Genomic DNA, 24,238 nt, shown 5'->3' on the forward strand with positions numbered 1-24,238 from the left:
TCTTTCGCGACCGTACATTGGGCGCTGCATTATAGTAGGCAGGCCTGTGCTTTATTTTCCGGGTGGTGGCTCAGTTGACCATGGCCGTCTTCTTCTCGATTATTGGTTTTATACTTTCAATAATCGGCATTTCTCTTGGATTGATTGTCTTTGGACTGTTTGTCGTAGAGCCTGAACACCATCTACATTACCATGTAAGTATGCAATTTCCCAGACAAGAGTCACCATGTTTCTTTCTGGCTTGAAGATTGATACTGCATCGCATGGCATTGCTCCTGCCTGCCCTTTTTCACTGGACTGGGATAGGCCGGAAGCGGTGAGTTCGGCAATACCGGCTACTGTAAGAGGAAACCTGGTGGGATTGCCCAACACAGATCCATCCACGAGGCGCCGATTCTCGTCTCCTTTGACCGCTTCGGGGTGGATCCTTGCCTTGGATGGTGTTCCCGGCCGCTGCCCCGGGCCGAGCAAAAGTTGCGGGATGTGGGCGCATTGCCATGCGCTGGCCGGGATTAGCCAGGGCGGCAAGCAGCTGATGATTCCAGCAACCACAGAGTCACAGGCAGTCTTTCTCTCGCTGCTGTCTGGTATGAATCGCAACTGTCTTGGATCACGTCAAGACAAGATCTTGGTTGGTAGCCGGTTAAGCGGCTCGCTCACTAGGATATCCCCAGTGCACAATTGCCTCGAGATAATATTGCGTTGAAACCCGCATTGCGGCAACAATGCATGCTGACCATGATCAACCGATACTGTGACAAATTATACCTATATCTGCAACAACAAATTGCACGCGTCTGCTTCTGGCATAGAACCGACTGCTCCCTTAGCCAGACGGATGGCTGAGCTGGGTGTACGGGACCTGATGAACGCCATCGCGTACTTTTCCTTCTTCAATACTCTGGGTATTGCTCACATACTCGGACAACACACACAAAACTCATCACAATGGTCAGCTTGAGCTTGGTCGACATTCTGCGACCAGATCACGAACTATAAGTCATGCCACTCGCCCTAGCTGTTCGTTCCTGCAGGAAGGCCACAAAGCCTCTCTGCATGGCATTGCCATATTGAGCTTGTCCACCCGCCAGTCGTCTCTTGGCTTTCATAATGCGTGATACGATGACAGGAACTACATGTGGCTCCTGTACCTTGATGGGTATTGCTCGGTATGCCTGCCCATTGGTTGTTCTATTCTTCGTTAACCCGAGTCAACGTCCGCTTCTTCTTTTCTCCTTTTGCTGGGCATCACACCATTTTTATCTTGAGTACGGGGATAGATGTAGGCAAGTACCCCCCAGCATGTTTTACGACTTCCTTCCATGCCCATAAACCCCCTTTTCCTGGCCTTTCTCTCTCCTTCCATGGTTGACCAGCACGGTCAGGCTACTCGATACGTTGCTCTCACAGGCCTGAGTGGCTTTCAACCACCGACCCCCCTTCTATTATCTTTCACGCCTTCCCAGCCCCGTAAGGCTAGGGTGGAAACTGTCAGAGCTAACCTGCGCAACATCATCCGTGGCAAACATATGGTCACCTACGCTATGATTCACACCGGGCAAGCCACAAAAAGTATAAGCTCTAGAGCACATTTATGCTCCGCTGAGACTGAGGACCTGGATGACAACATTGAAGCTACTTAGGTACCTGGCATGGGCCCGTTCCCGCTGGGCTTCATGGGCTCACGTCGATGAGGGCGAACATGCTGAAAGCGAAACCGAACCAAATAGGCAAGAGTCGCAGTTCAATGTCGCCGAACTTACATGGCTCCTAGCACACTGGGTAGGTGGATGACGTTCGAGCAAGGAGACGATGTTAGGAGGTAAGCACTTGCGGCGCCCTTTGCCTTGTTGGGAAATACCTCCCACCTGTATTCGTTTCGACACCAAGTGAAAGCGACAACGTGCAAGCAATGCCAACAATTTTCGATGAGCAATATTGTAAATTCGGCTCTCCCAAATACGCGTTTGATTGGCAGACCTACGTCCGAGGCCATTTTCGGACCGACACGACCGTATGTTGTAGTAGCCAACAGCTGAGTAGGAAGTATGGCAGGCAACGTTAACTACGTGGCATTTGGTTTTACAAAACTCTATGTACATATAACATGGCCATGGATATAGCTTATTGGCTCTGTCTGCTATCCCGTTTGCTGGCAAGCCATTGTTGCTATTACTCCAGCGCCGAACCACCCTTGGATGTTCACATCGTGGGTATCCATTCTGCTTTTTTGGTTAAGGGACTCCTGTGTTATTACTTAGGTCATGTAGTACTTTGGTCCTTCACCGCCCTGAGGAACGGCCCAGTTGATATCTTGGTGAGGTGCCTTGATATCGCATGTCTTGCAGTGAATGCAGCTGTTACTAATCGTTAGCCTGGATTTCATCCATCATGATCGGGTGTTCATGGCAATAATATGGCAGGCTGGAGTATACTTACTTTTGTGAGTTGATCTGGAACCTCACACCCAGAGGCTTGGACGCATCCTCTACGTACTCATACACGCCAGCAGGGCAAAATCGGTTCTCGAGACCCTTATACCCCGGGAAAGTCTCCATCGTGTGGGCATCCCAGTCTTTCACTTGTAGATGGACAGGCTGGTCCTCCTCGTGGTTCGTTCCTGTACGAGATACACTCGTCAGGATGTCAAATGTGATCTTGCCATCGGGCTTCTCGTATTCGATCTTGGGGCATTTGTCTGCAGTCTTCGTTGCACCGTGGTCCGTCGTCTTGTGCTTGAAGGTCCAAGGCACGCGTCCCTTCAATATGAAAGCCTCCAGACCAGAGTACATGAGGCCTCCGTACATGCCAAGCGGGCCGTGGAAGGAGGGCCTCATGTTGCGGACTTCCTTGAGCTCCTTCCAGATGCTGGATTTCCGCAACGAGTCCTCGTAGTCATACAAGAATACCGACTCCTGGCTTTCGCTTTTCAAGGCGTTCCAGGCAGCCTCGGCCGCCAGAATGCCCGACTGCATGGCATTGTGTGTGCCCTTCACCTTGGGCACATTCACGAAGCCGGCAGAGTCCCCCTATTAAGGCACCACCTGGGAAGGCAACCTTGGGTATGGACTGGAACCCGCCCTCGATTAGGGCCCTGGCGCCATACGATATGCATTTGCCGCCCTCAAGCGTGTTCCTGTAGAGCGGGTGCTTCTTCATCTTTTGAAACTCTCCGTAGGGTGAAAGCCAGGGGTTTGAGTAGTCCAAGGCTACCACGAGCCCAACGCTCACAAGGTTGTCACCAAAGTGGTACATCCAGCCGCCGCCATACGTATCTGAAGGCAGAGGGTAACCCATGGAATGGATGACTTGCCCCTTTTGGAATTTCTCAGGTTGTACCTCCCAAACCTCCTTGATTCCAAGGCCGTAAGTTTGGTGCTGGCTGTCGCTCCTGAGGTCGAACTTCTTGATGACTTGTTTAGACAGGTTGCCGTGGCATCCCTCGCCAAACATGGTGACCTTTGCGTGGAATTCCATGCCTCTTTCGAAACTGTCCTTGGGTTTTCCATCGCGACCAATTCCCAAGTCGTTGGTTGCCACACCTTGTACAGAGCCGTCTGCTTTGTACAGCACCTCGGATGCCGCAAAGCCAGGATAAACCTCCACACCAACTTCTTCGGCCCGCTCGCCCAGCCACTTCGTGAACTGGTTCAGACTCACGATATAGTTGCCGTGGTTGTGCATTTGTGGTGGTATAGGCACGGGAAGGGCCATGCCCTTCGTCAAAAAGCGCATTTTATCTCCGGTTGCCGGGGTCGCATGTTCGAAACGGTTCTCGTTGGCCTCGTCGAGCCAGTCCGGGAACAAAGCCTCCACGCCGCTTGGCTGAATTACGGCCCCTGACAGGATGTGGGCACCGATCTCGCCGGCCTTCTCCAGCAGTAGCACGCGGAAGTCCTCGTTGCCAGCCTCGTTCGCTCGTTGCTTCAGTCGGATAGCAGCGCTTAGTCCAGCGGGGCCTGGATCACGATTATGCATGGTCAGCACGCGAGAACAGCAAAGGAGTTGTAGAATTGGGGCGGCGAAGCAGCGAGGCTTGCATTTGACCTACCTCCTCCTACGATACAAACATCGACCTCGTCACTCTCACGATCTACCGATTTGGGGTCGAAGCTTTCGTCGACGACATCGGCACGGCGGTCTATCCGTGTCGTGGTGAACGCGCGGGCCTGGATCAAGCGACCCGGGATTCGGGCCAGTGCCGGCATGGTGCGCTGGTTCCACGGCCGTGAGATGGCCGCCGCGCTCGAAGCTTTACATGCTTGCGCAGCCAGACGGGATCTGACGGGCAAGGCGCTACGGCGCTCGAGGGTTCGGAGGTGGACAGGCGCGGACATTTTCGTGTTCACAACTACGGGCGCAGAGTTTCCTGATGTGGCGAATTGATCAAAATCTCATGCCGTCGTCGCTCAGCGGCCCTCGGATTGTGTAGGCGTCTGGACTCCTGTGTCGTGGGATGAAACAGCAGCCACTCTCGGTGGGAAGATAGAAGGATCTGACTCGGACAACTATCTTCGAGTTTGCGCCATGGACCGACAGGAAGCTTGACTAGCCGGATGCTGAGGGGCGCTCTGCCAATTGCTCAGAGGTCCAAGGGCAAACAAGTACAAGTAGTGAATAGCACATGGAAAAAAAGAGGATTTACAGGCCGCTGTCGGGAGCGTCCAAATGACATCAATTGGAGAATTCCACCCAAAACCCACCAAACCGAGGTTCTGCCCCCGGCCGCAGCTAGCCGGATCAGCGCCAAGGTAGGCCGAGGGCCAATCAGGTGGGATGGATTAGCTAACACCACTGAAGACCGCTGAAAAACCACTGATGGCATCTTATGATTCCTGCCCGATTAAGGACCTGGCCAGCTGTTGAGGCGCTCGTTCTGCACTGATGCCGGTGGAGGTCTATCCATGTGGCTTCTACCCATCACCACCCACCGGTGCTTGCAGTACGTAAGTAAATTCCATACAGGGTGTTGCTGCCATCATGTCAGAACACATGTAGTATGTTGGTAGGAGGGAGTGCAGGGTGGTCAAGCAGAACAATCCAGTCTGCTCCGGTCGACTAGCCGCGTGGTCAGGAATGCCCTTGCATGTCAAGGCGGAAGAGGTAGGTTACACTTCCGTCGATCCGATCCGATCAAGTAACCTCGGACGCGATTGAAGGAAAAAAGAAGGGGGGGAAAAGCTCGTCTCTGCTTTCCTCTTCCCATCTTTGGATCGCCAATATAGTCTGATGTTGGGCATCACGTTCCGTGTTTTTCTGTGGCGACTTTCAAGCCGGGCATCTCCCTGCGCAGCTGAGCCGTTCTGTAACATTAGGCGGGCGTGTTTATCATGCTGGCAGGGCTTCACGTTTCTCGCAAGCGCCGCTGGATCCAGCTCCCGGGTGCCGTTTGGAATGGCGACCGGGAGTAGCAAGTAAAGTCCAGTTAAGTAACATAGTAAAGTAAAAGAGGCCATGGGCTGACGACGTGATTTACTGTACACTACCCAGTCAGGAGCCCACGAGCCCACGAGCCCATGAACCCATGAGCCCAGGCAATCTGGACCCTTCCATCTTTCCAGCCAAGTGGATGTGCCCAGTAGCTTAATTATCGGATGGAACAGAACTTGAGCTGCAAAACGCTAGGCTTGCCCTCGGCACCGGCAATTCAGAAAAAGAAACCTCCTTCGTGCGGGTCACTCCAGAATGAAAACCACCGCTGCTACAGCCACTCGTTCGTCGTTTGTAATTCATGCGACATGCCTGCTGCTGCTGCGTTTTCCTCTCCGATCTCACTTCATTGCCGGCTCACCGAGCTTCTCGAAGGATGGTGTTTGGATGCGCGCAGTTGGAGCGGAACATCCAACTTCGTTTCAGACTGCCCGCCAGCCTGTGGTGGCTCGCGCTTGCTTGAAGAACAAGAGCATCAAGCCACCGTCCTAGGGTAGGAAGATAGGCAGGCCTCAGACCGGACGTCAATGCGTCCGAGATTGCGGCTCCAGTGACACGCCCGGTGTGTGCAGCCTCACAGCTTGCCGCCAAGAGGATTGTGACTTCAGCTACACGAGTTACGGTGCTGCCAAGGGGGACGAAAAAAAAACCCCAACCGTTACGCCGTTACAACACAGAAACGCAGAACTCACAGCATCCTGAGCTGTTGCCAGTCGCAGAGTAACCTCGATTGGGAAATGTTTGACATTGAACACGCGGTGTTTGATCTACCGTTTGACTATCCTTGTCCGCCTAGGGGCCCGTTCAAGAGGGGCCTAGGAGTCTATGTAGGAGCCGGGCCAGCTTGCCAGGGTCTAGATTAAACGTCTGCGGGAGCCGGAAGTCTTGGCAACTGAAACTATCCTGGCCGGGGAGCAGTAGCCTCGAGTAGCCCAACGGCCCTTTGCCCTATCGTTAAACGGTTTGTTGATCCCGTTACTCACAGCTCAGCCTTCGGGCAGCCATTGCCCTTCTGGGAAGATGTGCGCGAACGAGCATTGACTACCGTTGTAGTAGTATGATCTCCTTCACAGCCATTCTCGTCGCCCATCTCCATGCGTTTCAAAGCTCCCTGGAAATACGCGCCTTGGGTCAAAATGTTTGGTCCCTCTGGTGGGGGCAACACCACCCAAAGCCTCCTACGGCGTAACACTTGCTTTCCGTGCTACGTTGGTGACGGCTTTTTGGATCGTGGAATACTCCTGGCGGTCCTGGGCTGCTCGCTCCCGGCTTTAGTGTTTGTTTGGGAACATGAAGCCTCGTCATTCTCGCTAGCTTGGCGCATCTCCTAGCCGATCTGAAAATCGGGATGATCCAACCCATGGCTTGGCAATGGGACATGTCTCTGGGGTTGGGATGGCCGCCCCCTGCCCCTGTTCGTGGCTACTCGAGCTTGAACATCCATGGCCTTCAAGCACTATCTCCAAGTCGTCCTCCCTCTATTTAAATCTCGCCATCCCGTACCCGTTGTAACCAGTCTTTCCCTCCTCATTCCATTCTCATCCATCCAAGCATAGATTTGCTTTCCCTTCTTGAACTCCCTTTTATACTTTCTTTCTTAGAGGTTAGTGTCGCTCCTTCCCTATAGACTGCTCTATGTTCTATGGGGACTACTCCTATTGAGAGATGATTTATACTGACATACGGACCACTAGCTGTGCTCGCTATCCACTTTCTTTCACACACCGAGCCTCATTACATTCCTTCCCTCGGATTCGACTATTTTCCCCGTATTCTTTTATACACATACACAATCGTAACCCGCCAAGATGAAGAACTTCGGATCAGCCCTGTTGCTCCTGGCAGCCTCTGCCTCCATGGTTGCCTCGCTGCCTGCCGTCGAGCGGCCCGGTGATGTGATCGCTGCCCGCGCTCCTTTTGAGGCTATGCACGTGCGGTCGTCGCCCGAGCTGGCGAGACGCAAGAAGGACAAGGATGCTGCTGCCGCCGCCGATGGTGTAAGTGTTACCCCGGGTCATCCGACCCCTGTTGATCTGTATGCTAACATCCGATGTGTCTCAGGCCGCTGCTACCAACGGAACAGCTCCTGCTGCCCCTGCTGCTGGCAAGGGTGAGGGCGAGAAGAAGAAGGGCAAGGCCGCCAAGGCTGGCAAGGGGGCTGCCCTCGACCAGGGCGCCGCGGCTGCCAATGGCACCGCCCCCCCGCAGCGGGCAAGAAGGCCGGCAAGAAGGCCAAGGGCGCTGCTGCTGGGGCCGCCGCCGGAAACGGAACTGCCAACGCCGGCAAGGGCAAGGGCGCCGGTGGTGCTGGCGCCGGCGGCCTCGAGGGTCTGCTCGGTGATCTTCTCGGTGGCGGTAAGGCTGGTGGCGCTGCCGGAGGTGCTGCCGGGGGTGCTGCCGGTGGCGCTGGTGGACTTGGTCAACTTCTTGGAGGCTTGACTGGTGGTGCTGCTGGTGGTGCCCAGCAGGGTGGTGCTGGCGCCGGCGGCCTCGGCCAGCTTCTCGGAGGCCTGACTGGCGGCGCTGGTGGTGCTGGCAAGGCTGGTGGTGCTGCCGGAGGTGCTGCCGGGGGCGCTGGCGGTCTTGCTCAGCTTCTCGAGGGCCTGAACGGCGGTGCTGCCAAGGACAAGGCCGGTGCCGGTGCCGCCAAGGATACCGACAAGGCTGCCAAGGACGCCCAGAAGGAAGCTGACAAGGCCGCCAAGGATGCTGAAAAGCAAGCCGAGAAGGACGCCAAGAAGGAGGCCGACGCCGCGAAGGCTGCTCAGAAGGAGGCTGACAAGGCCGCCCAGAAGGACGCCGAAGCTGCTAAGAAGGCCCAGGAGGACGCTGCCAAGAAGGAGGCCGATGCTGCTAAGAACGCCGACGCCGCTGCCGGCAAGGATGCTGCTGCCGGTGCCGATGCCGGCAAGGACGCCGCTAAGGATGCAGAGGCCGGCAAGGATGCTGCCGCCGACGAGGGTGCCGAAGCGTAGATTAATCCTTCCGACTGAGACCTTCCACACCTAGTGCGTACTTATTTATACGATACGATTGTTTAATTCCATGGTAACGGCCGTCTTTCAGTTTTCTTTTTTCATGTCAATGGCAAATCCGGGAAAAGGGGGCACGCAAATAAGGGGCGTTGTTTTGTCTTCACACGAGCTCGGTAATGGTTTACGGGCTCGTGTCGGATATGATAGAAAGGGGTTTCTCAGTCGAGGTTGGCACCGGAGGGCTACCTCCTGAGGGGGATGGGCATGGAATGGAAATGCAAAAATCTAAAATCAAGACATCAAATGGTTCTAGTTTAGAACACAATCAATCCATTCTGAACCGCCCAATGAGTTTTCTGTCTTCTGTCCCGTATAAGTGACTCTACATGGCATTAAATAAATGTGCAAAATGCTTGGCTCTAGTCCAACACTGAGGCACCTAGTAGAGTGAGCCAGCCACTCATTGCGCTATTGATGCACAATAGCACTTTACACAGCGCCGGATTTCGAGGTTTTCCACTGCTCGAACCCGTTGAGCCACCTCTTCACCGTACGAATCTCCCACCTGTGTGCTTCTCGGATGAACTGCGGCTCAGCATCCACATCCAAGATGCCGCTACTATCCCAATGGTGACCTGCCCCCGTTATCAGATACTGTGGATGCAAGTCAGTCGACTCGGTGCGCGGCGGCGCGAAGTTCGAATGGTAGCACAAGTCATTCCAAACGTCCTGGTCACCGTCGATGAACGCCAGACGGTCCGTGCTGATGTTGAAACCGCCGTAGTGATCATAAATGCTTAAGTCCGGCTCCGTCGGGATCTTGTTGAACTTGCCGTCGGGAAAGGCCCACCGGCACCACTGCTGCTCGTAGCTCGTGTCGACGACGCGCGAGAGCAGCGAGGGACCCTCCTTGGGCGCATCGATGTAGGCCCCTTGCTCGGTGCAACTGGTGTACAGGTACGAGCGCTCGGCCGAGTTAGCGGCGCGCGCCCAGGCCGCCGCGTCCTGCGTCCCGAAGCAGTCCTTACTGTTGTAGTCGCCGCTGGCACACAGCGGAAGTACCACCCGCTTGACGTAGTCAGCATAGCCGCCGAGCCCGGCCCAGGGGGCGCCGCCCGTGTAGTTGGCGAGCGCGTAATCGACCTGAGCGATGCTCTCGGGCGCATCCACCGAGGTGAGGCTGTCGCAGAAATTGAAGAAATCGCTCGAGCCGTAGCTCGCGTTCCAGTTGAGCTCCTGCCAGGTGTTGGTCGGGTAGAAGCCCGGGTTGCCGATGGGGTACGCGATGGTGGTGGCGAAGTCGCGGTGGTCCGTCAGGGCCTCGAGGCCGAACAGCGCCTTGAACTCCCGGATCGCCGCCGCGTTTCCGGTCGAGACAAGGCGGTCGAAGCTGTCGATGATCCGGGTGATCCGGGTGATGCAGTCCTGGGGCGCATATTTCTGGATGGGGTCATACCATGCCGCATAGCCGACCGAAGAAGTTACGGGGGCGCTTGACGCTATGCCGCCATAGAGGATGTCGCCGTATTCCTTGATGGAGAATGCGGTTTGTGCTCCTGCCAAGCTTCCGCCGTACAGGATCCAGGGCGTCCCGGGGGCTGTCAGATCAGCGTCGACACCCGGAAACTTGGCGTGCTGGGCAAAATTCGCATTGTCTGCAATAGTCTGATGGGTCGTTAGGAATACCAGATTGTCAGTGGTCGAGCTGTTGTAGGGATAACTTTGGCCGTAGTATCGATTCTCGAGGATAACGCCAAGGCCATTGGTTGCTTCCATAAGGATCTGGATGATACCCGTCCGCAAGTTGGAGAGCCGATTTGTTCCGCTCGTCTCCCCGCCAATGTAGAGAAAGACAGGTCCTCCTGTATGCAAATAGTCAGCATCGCCATACTCACATAATCACGCCCCTTCAGGGACTCTTACCTGGCTTATAGTACGAGGAGTCTACATAGTATCGCTGCTTGAAAGTGGCATTGGTGTGGCGAGTGGCCTTACAATCGCCGTGGAAGTGATCTATGCGCTGTTCAAAGTAGTTCGGGGTGTATTGCAGCGAGGGACGACCCGAATCTCGGGGCCCTAGTTGTGCATAGCGGCCGATGACCTGAGACGCCAGGGAAGCGATGCAGTAGGCCAGAGATATCTTCATCTTGTCTTAGGTTGCGGGCAGCCGGGTATCCCGAGATCAAAGTCCATTTCTGGCCTTGGCGAGGGCCATTGGAGGCTTATATACCTCCTCTCGTCATTCCGGGCCAACTTGACGTATCCATATCTACCTTCTATGCACGGCGCGAGACCTGCAGATAACCATGCGGCACATTTGAAGATGCTGCTTACCACCCCCACATAACACCCATATTCGTTGCCGCATTAGGCAGGAGATACTGTAGGAAGCCTACCTACGGAGTAGAAGGCCAGTGGGCACTTCGCAGACAGGCAGAGTCGGTTCTAGGGTTCGAATATCGGATCGGGACAAGCAGCAGAAGACAACAGCCCGAAAACAAGATGTTGTGACCTGCGATGTTTCTGGCGTGATTGCCCAGAAGCCCGCAGAATGATACTATATGTAGGTATCGATGGGTGACATGCCGCGACCATGCATGTACTCACATTGCTAAATAGGTTACATAGGACGTTTTTATTATAAGCCTTGCCTTGAAGCTTGTCAATACATGTATCCAGAGCAAAGCAGCCAGCTCTTGACCACTGAACGTGCGGGACACACATCCTTGGAGCTCGGCTACCCCCGGGGCTGCTTTTCGTCGGCTCAAGGGACGTCGGGGTATGCAATTCTGGGCCTACCCTAAGCCGAACGAACCATTGATTGATTCGCCCTGGGCGCCTCTTGGGATTCCCGAACAACAAGCCCGGGAATTCAGCAGATTCCATGGGCAGTCCTCTCTTGTAATAAACTTCGATTCCGTCTCGACTGGCAGTCCCTAGCATTCGTCTATGCCCACGATGCACTCGCGGTTACTCCCCAAAGCGTCTCTACGGAGAGTCGCCGGCAAAGCACCGTACGGGCCCACTGCCGCTGCTGCCACTGCCATTGCTGCCAGGCCCACGGCTCCGCAACCCCCAGCCCGCTACTCGAGTAGCATCTCACAGCGCCCCGGCGCCTCACACGTTTCCTTCCCCGGCGCCGTAAAGAGTGCATTCACCAACCAATTGAACTTCGCACTATCCGACGAGAGCCCGGCGCTGCCGACGTACCGCGTTGTCGACCAGGATGGCAAGGTTGTGGACCCGTCATTCAAGGCAGACCTTGCCGACGAAGAGGTGGTCAAGTTATACCACAAGATGTTATTGATATCCATCATGGACGTCATCATGTTCGATGCCCAGCGCCAAGGCCGCCTGAGCTTTTATATGGTATCAGCTGGCGAAGAGGCGCTGAGTGTAGGGTCGGCTTCTGCCCTGAGCCCAGAGGATGTGATCTTCTGCCAGTACCGGGAGCAAGGCGTGTTTGCGCAACGGGGGTTTGAGTTGAGCGACTTCATGAACCAACTGTTCGCCAACAAAAAGGACCCCGGCAAGGGAAGGAACATGCCAGTGCATTATGGGAGCAGCGAGCTGAACATAGTAAGTCTCCAGCCCACGTGCAGTGTTTCGTTTGGCCGCTGACGCTTTGACAGCACACAATCTCGTCTCCCTTGGCTACACAGATCCCCCATGCATCCGGGGCCGCCTACGCACTCAAGATGCAACGTATCAACGACCCATCTTTGCCGCCCCGAGTCGTAGCTGTCTACTTCGGCGAAGGAGCGGCTAGCGAGGGTGATTTCCACGCAGCACTCAACATCGCAGCAACCCGGGCCTGCCCGGTTATTTTCATCTGCCGTAACAATGGCTATGCGATTTCAACACCAACTCTAGAGCAGTACCGGGGTGACGGCATCGCTAGCCGAGGCATTGGCTATGGTATTGACACTATTCGGGTAGACGGGAACGATATCTGGGCCGTGCGCGAGGTGACGAAGAAGGCGCGGGAGATGGCCCTCCAAGATGGCGGCAAACCCGTGCTTATCGAGGCCATGAGCTACCGAGTGAGCCATCACAGCACGTCGGATGACTCTTTCGCTTACCGCGCGAGAGTCGAGGTGGAAGACTGGAAGCGCAGAGATAACCCGATCGCCCGACTACGTAAGTACATGGAAGCCAAAGGGATCTGGGACGAGGCCAAGGAAAAGGAGGCCCGAGATGGCACGCGCCGGAAGGTCTTGAAGGCCTTCTCCGTGGCCGAGAAGGAGAAGAAGCCGCCGATTCGGGCCATGTTCGAGGACATATACGAGGAGCTCACGCCCGATCTCAAGGCACAGATGCTGGAGCTGCGCCAACACTTAGACAAATACCCAGACGAGTATGACCTGAGCGAATACGAGGGAGGACGAGGCAGCCTAGATGCATAGAAATGTAGAACGTGAGTAGATAGACATGGCTTGTCCAATTTACTCTCACGCGTTTGTTTTATTTGCAAACATCTCGGTGCTTCTCGCCATGCATTTTAGCAACAAAGTGGTTCCAAAACGGAAACATGAGAAGGCTGCCTGCCCCGTGTTTTTAACGGTCCCATCACACATGTGGTTGCCGGTATGCCACGTCTGTGCTATAAACAGGCCAATCAGGAATTGGCATAGCAAACGTCAGAATACCAATCGACTGGGGTGTTGAGATGGCATATTTCACCACCTACCTACCTGCCTACCTAGGTCCCTTACGGCCCTTACCTAGTACACGAAACGAAACCTTGGACAGTTGAGAGCCATTCACCTTGACGTATCTAGCCAGTAAGGTTCATATCAACATGTCATGCGGTGTTCCGACTTAATACGATTAATGGGACCACGTCAGGGTCCCAACCTCACTACCACTCACTACACAGAAGCTCTCAGACCCAGGGGAAAAAAAGAAAAAAGAAGGAAAAAAAAAGACAGAAAAAACAAAACAAAAGAACAGACACTCACTCACTACTCGCACTCTGCATTTGGATGCCAACAGCACGACGAACATACTTTCGCAACTTGTTTTGGAGGACGTCGGCGCTTCATGTATGCCTCAAACACACGGAGAGTCTACGCGTTGCCCGTATTGCGCACCTGGCCATTCCGTCCGTACTTGCATACGTGTACCTATATGTATAGACTCGAATACCCTCATATACATACGCAACTGGTTGAAGGACGTGTACTTCAATCTTATAGTAGTGCCGTCGCTAGTGCATCGGCCCCCGTGCAGGTCCCGGTTCCGCTATCTGGCTGGATGTTTAATGTGTGTTGGACGACGGACTGCAGTGGTGGTTTTGGTCGACATACATAGTTCAAGCCGTCCAATTGGGTGAGGTGAGAGTGATGTACAACACACACACACCCTCACACCAGTTGGGTCATCCTAGTTGCATGTTTCCGGTGCGGGCGGCCCCTCCTGCGTACTTACTGGGAATCCCTGCGATAACCCAGCCCGGGCGCGTGCCAATTACAGCGCTCTGGGTCCAGCAACTCCAGCGACTCCAGCGACTCCAGCGTCTCCAGCGTCTCCAGTTCGGACCCAGCACTGTCCGTCCCAGCCCAAGAAGCGTGTCCACAGACGACACAGCCGTTCAAGCCAAGTCCAGGGTTAAGGCCAGGAGCTCTCCGCAGACGGGCTGATGACTGATCCAGTGTTTAACTGCTACCAAGTGCGTCAAAACCACCACATCGAAGAACTCAAAACATTGGTTCCGTCCCAATCCTCCATCTTCCTCCCCCAACAGGAGATAATCCATCAAACATCACCGACTACACCGGCAGCCTGGTAGTCCCATCGGCTGCTCTGCACGCGAATCCGACATCGACCGACAGCCTGGAGACATACGAAGAGACATCCGAGCCATCTCCATATTGACCGAATTGTCCTACCCTACCCTACCCTACGTTGGGACCGTATCTAGTGACCTTTCTGTATCCTCACCGGCTCGAGGACAAAACGACGACGACCCCCGACACCAGGCCGTGCCGTAGCGGCGAGACTCGAAACCGACCCGCGAGACCACAGTACTTAGCCAGCCTTGGGAAAAAGGAGTTTCGAATCGACACTTACAAGACGACGGCCTTCATGGCGTAATCCATGGCATCCCGAAGATCAGCTGCTGGGAAAGAGCGCCAGAGATCGGCAGTCGATAACGATAGCTCGTCGCGACTTCCTTCTGCTTCTGCCTTTGCCGCTGCTGCTGATACCAGAGCGAGACCGCCGCAAACACCTAATTCCAACGTGAGATCCAGCGTACTTGCCACGACGTCAGTACCTGCTCCTGCTCCTGCTCCTGCTACTGCTCCTGCAACTGCTTCTACATCGCCAAGGTACGACCCATCCCTTGATGATATGACTCCCTCCTGGACAGAACCTGTATAAGCCTTCCATCATTACCAACACCACCTACGTCCACATCATTTGCACACTCGTCGCATCACTCTATCCACCCCGTTCCTTGTGTGACTTTGTCGGTCGAGCACAGCTCAAATTGACCCAAGATACCCGGCGCCGGAACGCTTCTCCCTCATTCGTTTCCCGCAAGAGATTAAACCAGTGGTTACCAAGCAGAGGCCAAGCACTCATTCCCAATTCATTGCCCGCATCTCAGCCCGTTGCACCCTCCCTAGCGATTCGTGCCACTTTTGTCTGCTTGCTGCTTCAGCCTTCTCCCGGCAGTGTGAGCGAGCTGTGGTGAGGTGCCATTACGATTGCCATTGCCACTACAAAATCACCTGCCACCTGCCTGCCTGACTTTGGGAGGGGCCCCGGCCAGCAACCTGGAATTCAGCTCAGTTCAGCTCAGCTTTCAATCAAACCGCCAAAACCACCACCATACATCCTATCACTCGCCTTGTTCTTTGTGTGTATTGGGTCGCAACTCCCAAACCTTTGTACACTCGGTCTTCACCTTCGACCTTGAGCACGAGTGGATTTCACCAATGCCCCCCCCATTGTCTTTTTTTTTGTGTGTGCGTTCAGTACATGTACCTACCATCACGAGGGGTACGAGGGGTAGAAGTTAGTGGATAGGGTGCAAGCTACATTGGCACCCCATCCATTCACTCAGAGAAAGCTGCTGCTGCTGCTGCTGCTGCTGCTGCTGCTGCTGCACAGCAACAACCAATCTGGCGTTGCTGTGGTGCATGGTATCTGGCCCTTCGCAATCGTTCGTGAAAGTTCTGAATGAAGGCAGCCATTTCAATCGACCTGCCCCAGAATTCAGACTTCTTTTGAGACCGAGGAACAATCCCCAACCTCGAGCTGCTTTCCATTGGCGCACCTCGCTTGTCTGCATCTGCCACACACAGCTTATCCCCAGCGTCGCACTTACTTTCTTTTGACCCTGGGTTGATATCCTGCCACGCTCCCCTCCCCTCGCTCATTCGTCCCTCCCACCCCATCATACCCACGAAAAACCATCAAGAGATCACATACTCATGTCTTCCAGACAAACTAGGTCTTCTGCACGCCGCGAAGCTGCACTTGGCCAGGCAAATTCTCCCGGAGAGCAGTCTTCTGGTGTGGCCTCATCTGGACCCTCGCCTGCAGGCCAGCCTGTATCTTCTTCCACCCGCACCTCTTCTGCATCTGTGCCGCGCAATAAAAGAAAGGAAGCACCTACCGAGACATCTCCCTCTGAGACTGGACAACCACCTACCAGAAAGTCTAAGCGGCAAAAAACCCAAGGGCCGCCGCAAGCTCAAGGCCAAACAGCACCCGAGCCCCAGAACGCCCAGGCCTCTAGTGGCCCAAGCCGAAAAAGAAAAGGAAAAGCGGCAGCAACAATGTCGAGCCCAGATGAGTAGGCAACACCTAATGGCCACTATCTCAGGCATCATACCGTGAACTGACATGTGTTTGTAGAACCTCTCCTACACAGGCTCTGCCAGGTAGCAGACCTCCAGCACCAGCATCGTCATCTTCCAGTAGGAAATCTAGTCGCAATAAGCGTGGCGCTCAGCCCGCTCAAGGTCAGACCGATTGTGACACTGGGAAGCTATCTTGCCTTTGGATACTAACTGAGTACATTGAGTAGACCCTGTGCCAGCAGCCTCGAGTTCGAGCCGCCGCTCCAAGAGAACGTCAGGCAACCAAGTACCCCCCTCCAGACGAGGACACTCCTATGACGGGCACCGACGATCAGGAAAAAGACCACGGACCTCCGCCTCCGCCTCTGCCTCCCGCGCACGACCCCGAGGATGATAGTGACGAGAACGAGGACGATGATGATGACGACCCGCATCGCCATTACGACGACGACGACGACGACCCGTTCGGTGGATTTGGCGGCCCGCCCGGCTCTAGCTTGGGCAGCACTCTCAGGGCTTTGACAGGTATGATGTCAGGCATGCCGTCGCGATTAAGGGAGCTCTTGAGCAACTTGCGGATGAAAGAGGACCCATCTATGCAGATGATAGCCCTGCAGGAGCTGTCCGAGATACTGCTGGTTTCCAACGAGGATAACCTGGCAGGCCATTTTTCTCCTGATTCGTTCGTAAAGGAGTTGGTGGTCCTGATGCAGCCCAACGAAATCACTGGCGAAGAGAATCCCGATATGATGCTTCTCGCCTGCAGATGCCTGGCGAATTTAATGGAGGCCTTACCTGCTAGTACTGCCAACGTCGTGTATGGCGGCGCCGTCCCTGTTTTGTGCCAGAAACTCCTAGAGATCCAATTCATCGACCTCGCCGAGCAGGCCCTAAGTACTCTGGAGAAGATTTCTGTCGATTACCCAACCAGCATTGTCCGCGAAGGCGGCTTGACTGCGTGTCTTTCATACCTAGACTTCTTCGCAACCAGCACGCAGCGGACCGCTGTGACCACGGCTGCCAATTGCTGCAGAAACATCCCGGAAGACTCGTTCCCCGTAATCAAGGATGTTATGCCTATTCTACTCAACGTGTTGGCTAGCAGCGACCAGCGAGTCGTTGAACAGGCCTCTCTGTGCGTCACGCGTATCATTGAGAGCTTCAAGTATCACTCGGGAAAGCTGGAAGAACTCGTCAGCGTCGATCTTCTCAAGGCCATCCTCCGCCTACTGGTCCCGGGCACCACCAACCTCATCAGTGCCAACATCCACACCCAATTTCTCCGCGTCTTGGCCATAACAGCTCGAGCTAGCCCAAGACTTTCGGCCGAGCTCTTCAAGCTGAACGTTGTCGAGACACTCTATCAGATCTTGACCGGTGTGTCTCCTCCAAGCGAGACGGAAGATGTGGCGTCAAAACTAGACAGTGTGGTAATTATGCAAGCTCTAATCCACCGGCCCCGAGAGCAAATCATCGAGACTCTTAACGTCGTCTGCGAGTTGCTTCCCGGCGCAAAGTGGAACGATTCGGGCTCGCAAACCCACGGTCTACTTGACGGCAATGATCCCATGACACCATCATCAGTGTCTGGATCACGGAAGAAGTCATCCAACGATAAGCGCCTCGAGCTACTTGAGAACTGCAAGGACCAGGTTCGACGTTTTGCGCTCATTTTGTTTCCCACTCTCACGGATGCCTTCTCAAGCACGGTCAACTTGAGCGTCCGGCAGAAGGTCCTTACTGCCCAAGTGAAGATGCTCTCTAATCTAGACAAAGACATACTGGTGGACGCTTTGAAATCCGTTCCTTACGCCTCGTTCCTGGCCGCCATTCTGTCCCAGCAAGACCACCCCTCGCTGGTCATGTCGGCAATCCAGACCACAGAACTACTCCTGACACGCCTCAACGATATCTATCGGTACCAAATCTATCGCGAAGGTGTCATCAATGAAATTGCCAAGCTGGCCGAGGACCACGACGCCCCGGAACAGAAGACTGAGGGCCCGACCACGGCTGAGACCGTAGTAGAGCCAAGCATCGTGTCAACCGAGGGTGGTGATGATCGGGTTTCAATCCGCAACGACTCCGAGGACAACGAGGACGACGAGGATGACCACGATGAAGATGAAGATGAGGATGAGGACGATGATGACGAGGATAATGAACATGATCATCACGACGAAGACGACATCTCCGCATCTCCTAGTTCGGACGGGTCTACTATGTCTGTCGATGGGCCTCCGAGACTCTTCCTTGCAGATCTCCCCTCCATGAAGACCAGAATTGCTGAAGTGGCCAAGAAGTTCCTAGAGAGTCATGAGTCCGAAAAGCAAGGCAAGGCAATGAAGAAGAAGGCCATCAAGATCCTCAGCGATCTCCAGAGCTTGGCTTCTGATATTGAGGGTTTCTATTTGTTGCGTACATCAAAGAACCTGGCCCCTGAAAATGGCATTGCGCTGTTCGAAAAGCTTGCATCATATTTTGATGCTGATGTCTTGGAGAGCGTTACAAGCGCAGAGCTTTTGGCGTCTGGACTGGTCCGTGTCCTAGAAGAGGTCTTCAGTAACCCCGATGAAACACTTGCCAATGCTGCTAGAGCCGCGTTCCTGGAAGTCTTCATGGGCCGGTCTGTAAAATCTAAGCCGAAGACAGCATCTGCCGACTCGCCTTCGACCCCCTTCAGTGTTATGACACATAAGCTTCAGGATCTACTTAGTCGCTCAGAACACTTTGAAGTTCTTACTGTCCACCAGAATACATTTGATGGGAACCGCAGTAGCGCTGCGTCGATGCTTGCGAAGCAGATACGGCTGAAGCTGGTCGCCGACGACAACAGCGACATCCCCCGATCATACCGCAGCATCATGGTGTCAATCCACGCTATTGCTACCTTCAAGGCCCTCGATGATTACTTGCGGCCTCGTATCAGTCTGCACGACCGTCCCAGGGGCTCGCGTCCACGCAACGAGCTGAGCAGGGCGTTGGCCGCTATGGCAGGGCACGCCGGATTCCCCGCGGACAGACTTGCGGAACGTTTCGGGTACTCGAGCAGTCCTATTCCTCCACCCCCTGTTCCTGGTCAAGCGTCGTCTTCCAGCTCCAGACCCTCCAAGAAGCCCAAGTCCCGGACATATGGCCAACAGGAGTCACCCATGACACCCAATCAGCTTGCAAGCTCAGGCCGGGAGAAGACTAGTTTGCGGAGGTCTTCTCGCCGACAAGCAGCACCAGCCGCAGAATCTCCAGTAGCACCTCCACACCCCCCGAGGAAGACGAGGATCTGCAGAATGCCCTGGAATGTGCGGACGAAAAGCAGATGAGCGATGATGATGACGACGGTGACATTGGCGACAGTAGTGCTCTAGATGCTATCGTTGGCCAGTTAGACGAAGATATGGAAGAACCTCCAGCCCACGATCCCTCAGCCGTTAATCTTGAGGTTGCTGCTGGCGGTAAGGTCACGGCAAGGAAAGAAGACGGCACACGGGTTCCGACTCCTCAGAGTGGACTCGGCAAAATCCCAAGCCGTAGTGCTACCCAGGCTCCTTCCAACTTGTCGCAACAAAGTACGCCTACACCAACACCGGCATCTGCGCCAGCTCCAGCCCCGTCGTCTTCCCGGCCCCTCTCTTATGCTGCAGCTATCCAGTCGGTCCCTCAAGACTGGCACATCGAATTCAGTCTTGACTCTAGGGTGATTCCCAACGACACCACCATTTATCGAGCTGTCCACACTGCGGCGCCAGCCGATGAGCATCTTAGCCGTAGTGTGTGGTCTGCTGTGCACTCTATCAAGTTCCGTCGAGTCCCCGGGCCGCCGCCTGCGGAATCCATTGGCTTCCCACCGGCGTCGGAAGGTTCCGTCGATGCGAACGGTACGCCAACATCGCTGGCTAAGCATCCCACCACCGCGTCCATTCTGCGGCTTCTCAAGATTCTTCATGATCTCAATGCCAACATTGATGACATCCTAGTTGAGAATAAGAACGCGCTCAAGCTCAACGTCGAACCCCTTTCCCAGTTTGTCAACACAAAGTTGACTGCCAAGCTCAATCGCCAGCTGGAGGAGCCGCTTATTGTAGCTAGCAACTGCCTTCCCAGTTGGAGCGAGGACTTGGCCCGGCTTTACCCATTCCTCTTCCCCTTTGAGACCCGCCATCTGTTCCTACAGTCTACCTCGTTTGGCTACGCTCGGTCTATGAGCCGATGGCAGAATGCCCAGCAGGAGGAGACTAATCGCAGAAACAGTAGAGATGAGCGCCCATTCTTGGGTCGTCTCCAACGGCAGAAAGTGCGTATCTCGAGATCCAAGATTCTCGAGTCGGCTTTGAAAGTCATGGAGCTGTACGGAGCGTCTCAGAGTATCCTCGAGGTCGAGTACTTTGAAGAGGTTGGTACTGGCTTGGGTCCCACACTTGAGTTCTATTCCACCGTCTCCAAGGAATTTTCCAAGAGGAAGCTCAAGCTGTGGCGAGAAGCGGACTCGAACGAATCTGACGAGTTTGTATCGGGCCCTCACGGTCTGTTCCCACGACCGTTGGCGGATGAAGACTCATCCGCGAATACTGAGCGCATTCTGCAGCTGTTCAAAATGCTTGGCAAATTCGTTGCCCGTTCCATGATTGATTCTCGCATTATCGACCTGAACTTCAACCCCATCTTCTTCCGCATTGGGGACGAAGGTGCTGGCGTCAAGCCGTCGCTCGGTGCCGTCAAGATTGTGGACCCTGGCCTAGCCAATTCTCTTAAGCTCATCAAGAAGTTTGCCTTGGCCAAGAAAGCTATAGACGAAGACCCGACTCGCACGGCGGCGCAGAAGGTGGCCGATACAGAGCAGATTGTCATCGACCACAGCAGACTCGAGGACCTGGCCCTCGACTTCACCCTCCCTGGATACCCCGAGATCGAGCTGAAGGCCGGCGGAGCCCATACACCCGTCACCATCTACAATGTTGAATCCTATCTAGATAAGGTGATCGACATGACTCTTGGAAGTGGAGTTAAGCGCCAGGTGGATGCATTCCGTGCCGGCTTTGCCCAGGTCTTCCCCTACTCGGCTTTGCGAGCCTTCACGCCGGATGAGCTGGTAACTTTGTTTGGTCGTGTCGAGGAAGACTGGTCTCTTGAAAGTAAGTGGACGCGTCCTTGTGTATTTACCGGTGACATGTTGCTAATCGGACTGCCTGTAGCTCTCATGGATTCCATCAAGGCGGATCATGGCTTCAACATGGACAGCCGAAGCGTCAAGAATCTTCTCCAGACGATGAGCGAGCTCACGGCCCCTCAGCGACGGGACTTCCTCCAGTTTACCACTGGCAGTCCCAAGTTGCCGATTGGAGGTAAGTGCATGACCAGACGCGAACACGAGGCCGGTATTGTTTACTGACTTGTTAGCAGGATTCAAGAGTTTGACGCCCATGTTCACGGTGGTGTGCAAGCCCAGTGAGACACCATACACATCCGATGACTACCTGCCGAGTGTGATGACGTGCGTCAACTATCTCAAGCTACCCGACTACACGACGATTGAGAGGATGAAACGGCAGCTGTTTACGGCCATCCGTGAGGGCCAGGGCGCCTTCCATCTGTCATAAATGAGGGAGGGGTTCTGCAGCAGCAGGAATACGGCGAAGAGCGTGCAGAGGCTCTCAGCGATTCATTTGATGTATTTTGCGAATAGGTTATTAGTTGGAGGGGATTGCGGATCCTCTAAAAGCGGCCAGGAAGGGGGCTGTTGCCTGGGTTGCTGCCCGGGGGAAATGGTTCCCATTCTGCGGCAAGGATCAGGAATGGCAACGAAGGGGTTTCCAAGAGATTGAAGCTTTATAGGGGAAGCATTTTCACTGCATGGCCGGTTGTCAGGCGTCTGGAAGCCCATTTGTTACATGGTCGCCCTCAGAAGGGGCAACGGCGTGCAGTTTGGGGGGTCTGATTTCCGAAGGCCGCCTTGGCGTTGCCCTCTGGAGCATTTGCTTTGCTTTTGTTTTGCAGTCATAGAGGAAGTTGCAGTTGCAGCTCGAGGGGAGTAGATAGACTGATGAAATCAAGCCAATGTCATGAGTACGTTATACCACGTTGGCAGCCTACCTACCTATAGCTATCTACATCTACATTACGTAGTGAGCGTATCAATCAATCACAAGGTGTTGCAGCAGCCAGTCGGTGCACGCTCGAGTCCACTTTTGCCGAGGCTCATCGGCTGCCAGCAACGGCTAAAACGACAGTGGGTTTTAGCTGCTGTAGGCTGGCTGTTGTAGCCTGTACCTGGACCTGTACCTACCTAACTTAACCCACCCCCAGCTCGTCGTTTGCAAAGAGGCCGGCATTTCCTGATCTGCCGAGGCCCTGGCGTAACCCGAACGACCATACGCGCTGGTCAAACAGCAATCAGCTCGCTCTGTTCCGTGCTTGGCTGCGCAGGTGCCACGAGCAGCAGCAACACGAAAGCGGCAACGGCGTCAAGGGCGGAGGCGCCTGTCTTTGCATAGCAGCTCAGTCCCTCGACGGCTTATGCCCTTTTGTGTGTGCTGAATAGCCCAACAACCAAACCACGGCGCTGGCAATCTCATGCGAATAGACGTAGAGAATATATTAAGTACCTTCTTCTAGTACATGGTGTGGTACGACCCAGACGTCCAACATGACGTTCCCCTACCACGTCAAGGAACACACTATACCCTCGCAGCACGTTCGGGAATACCCTCGAGCCACTGCCCATTCCCAAGACGATGTCCTCTACCTCGCCATCAAGCAGTACACCCCCAAGGACAACCCTGATCCACAACCTGGCGATGTCACCATCATAGGCACGCATGCCAACGGCTTTCCCAAGGAACTCTACGAGGCCCTCTGGGCCGAGCTGTACGGATCTGCCAAATCAAACGGCTTCCGAATCCGCAGCATATGGATTGCCGACATCTCCAACCAGGGCTACAGCGGCATCCTCAATGAGCACACCATGGGCGACGATCCCAGCTGGAATGACCATGCCCGCGACCTGCTGCACATGATCAACGTCTTCCGCGCCGATATGCCCCGCCCCATCATCGGCCTCGGTCACTCCTTCGGCGCCAACATATTGGTCCACCTGTCCCTGCTCCATCCTCGCCTTATCACCACTCTGGTCGCCTTCGATCCCACCATCACCCGCTTCACCTTCCAGACCAAAGGCCCCGGCATCACTCCAGCGCGCGGCTCGGCCTTCCGCCGCGAAGCCTGGCCCTCGCGCGAGGCCGCCGCCGAGTCCTTCAGCCGCAGTCCCTTCTACAAGGCCTGGGACCCGCGCGTGTTCGAAGCCTGGGTCCAGCACGGCTTGCGGCCCATGCCGACGGCCACGCTGCCCGCCACCGCCGAGGGGGACAAGGTCGAGGGCCAGGTCACCCTGGTGACCAACCGCCACCAGGAGCTCTTCACCTTCTTCCGCCCCCTGTACCCTTACTACAAACACGACGGCTCTGGAGTGGACCTCTCCAAGATCCCCGAGTTCGACGCCGCGGCTCACGAGGACTTCGACGCCCGCGTCCCTTTTCCCTTTTACCGCGCCGAGGGCGCCAACATCCTGCGTCGCCTGCCCGAGCTCCGCCCCAGCATCCTCTGGGTCTTCGGTGGCACCAGCGACCTGAGCACGCCCGACAAGCGCCGCCACAAGATGGCCGTTACGGGCACTGGCGTCAACGGCAGCGGCGGCGCCGCCGCGGGTCGCGTCGCCGAGATCGTCATGGAGGGGATGGGCCACTTGTTCCCCATGGAGGTTCCCGACCAGTGCGCCGACCACGCCGCCCGCTGGATCGGCCGCGAGATGGTTCGCTGGCGCGAGGAGCAGGCCGAGTACCTCGAGTGGACCCGACGGCCGTTCCTCGAGAAGGCGACCATGAGCGAGGAGTTCTTGAGACGTGTTGGGCCGCCGCCGCAAAGGAATGGGGACAAGCAGAAGGAGAAGAAGAATGGTGAGCCCAAGTTATAGTGGGAAAGGTTTTTACCAAGGATGGGGATGCATGCGTGCATGTGTGTGTACGTGCT

General features: G+C 55.2%; 6 protein-coding genes across 6 annotated transcripts; 4 read left to right on the forward strand and 2 right to left on the reverse strand.

The window, feature by feature from the left end:
* Positions 1-2,257: 2,257 nt before the first annotated feature.
* On the reverse strand, positions 2,258-4,337 carry PG986_001402 (uncharacterized protein; the record flags this gene model as incomplete). Its single annotated transcript, XM_066837624.1, has 4 exons — positions 2,258-2,357; positions 2,440-3,029; positions 3,058-3,959; positions 4,052-4,337. The coding sequence occupies 4 exons, from the start codon at positions 4,335-4,337 to the stop codon at positions 2,258-2,260; spliced, it is 1,878 nt and encodes a 625-aa protein (XP_066706517.1).
* A 2,901-nt stretch (positions 4,338-7,238) lies between these two features.
* Positions 7,239-8,405, forward strand: PG986_001403 (uncharacterized protein; the record flags this gene model as incomplete). Its single annotated transcript, XM_066837625.1, has 3 exons — positions 7,239-7,427; positions 7,492-7,540; positions 7,603-8,405. The coding sequence occupies 3 exons, from the start codon at positions 7,239-7,241 to the stop codon at positions 8,403-8,405; spliced, it is 1,041 nt and encodes a 346-aa protein (XP_066706518.1).
* A 489-nt stretch (positions 8,406-8,894) lies between these two features.
* PG986_001404 (extracelular serine carboxypeptidase-like protein) lies at positions 8,895-10,551 on the reverse strand (the record flags this gene model as incomplete). The annotated part of the gene is made up of 2 exons (XM_066837626.1): positions 8,895-10,267; positions 10,329-10,551. 2 exons carry the CDS (start codon positions 10,549-10,551, stop codon positions 8,895-8,897), a joined length of 1,596 nt encoding a protein of 531 aa, XP_066706519.1.
* An 812-nt stretch (positions 10,552-11,363) lies between these two features.
* Positions 11,364-12,811, forward strand: PG986_001405 (uncharacterized protein; the record flags this gene model as incomplete). The annotated part of the gene is made up of 2 exons (XM_066837627.1): positions 11,364-11,984; positions 12,038-12,811. 2 exons carry the CDS (start codon positions 11,364-11,366, stop codon positions 12,809-12,811), a joined length of 1,395 nt encoding a protein of 464 aa, XP_066706520.1.
* Positions 12,812-16,533: 3,722 nt separating this feature from the next.
* On the forward strand, positions 16,534-21,813 carry PG986_001406 (HECT-domain-containing protein; the record flags this gene model as incomplete). Its single annotated transcript, XM_066837628.1, has 4 exons — positions 16,534-19,424; positions 19,466-21,348; positions 21,409-21,558; positions 21,617-21,813. The coding sequence occupies 4 exons, from the start codon at positions 16,534-16,536 to the stop codon at positions 21,811-21,813; spliced, it is 5,121 nt and encodes a 1,706-aa protein (XP_066706521.1).
* A 1,046-nt stretch (positions 21,814-22,859) lies between these two features.
* PG986_001407 (alpha/beta-hydrolase) lies at positions 22,860-24,182 on the forward strand (the record flags this gene model as incomplete). Its single annotated transcript, XM_066837629.1, has 1 exon — positions 22,860-24,182. The coding sequence occupies one exon, from the start codon at positions 22,860-22,862 to the stop codon at positions 24,180-24,182; it is 1,323 nt and encodes a 440-aa protein (XP_066706522.1).
* Positions 24,183-24,238: the final 56 nt, after the last annotated feature.

The sequence above is a fragment of the Apiospora aurea genome (genome assembly GCF_038362705.1).
Source record: "Apiospora aurea strain CBS 24483 chromosome Unknown utg000001l_segment0_segment0, whole genome shotgun sequence".
Classification (NCBI taxonomy): Eukaryota; Fungi; Ascomycota; class Sordariomycetes; order Amphisphaeriales; family Apiosporaceae; genus Apiospora; species Apiospora aurea.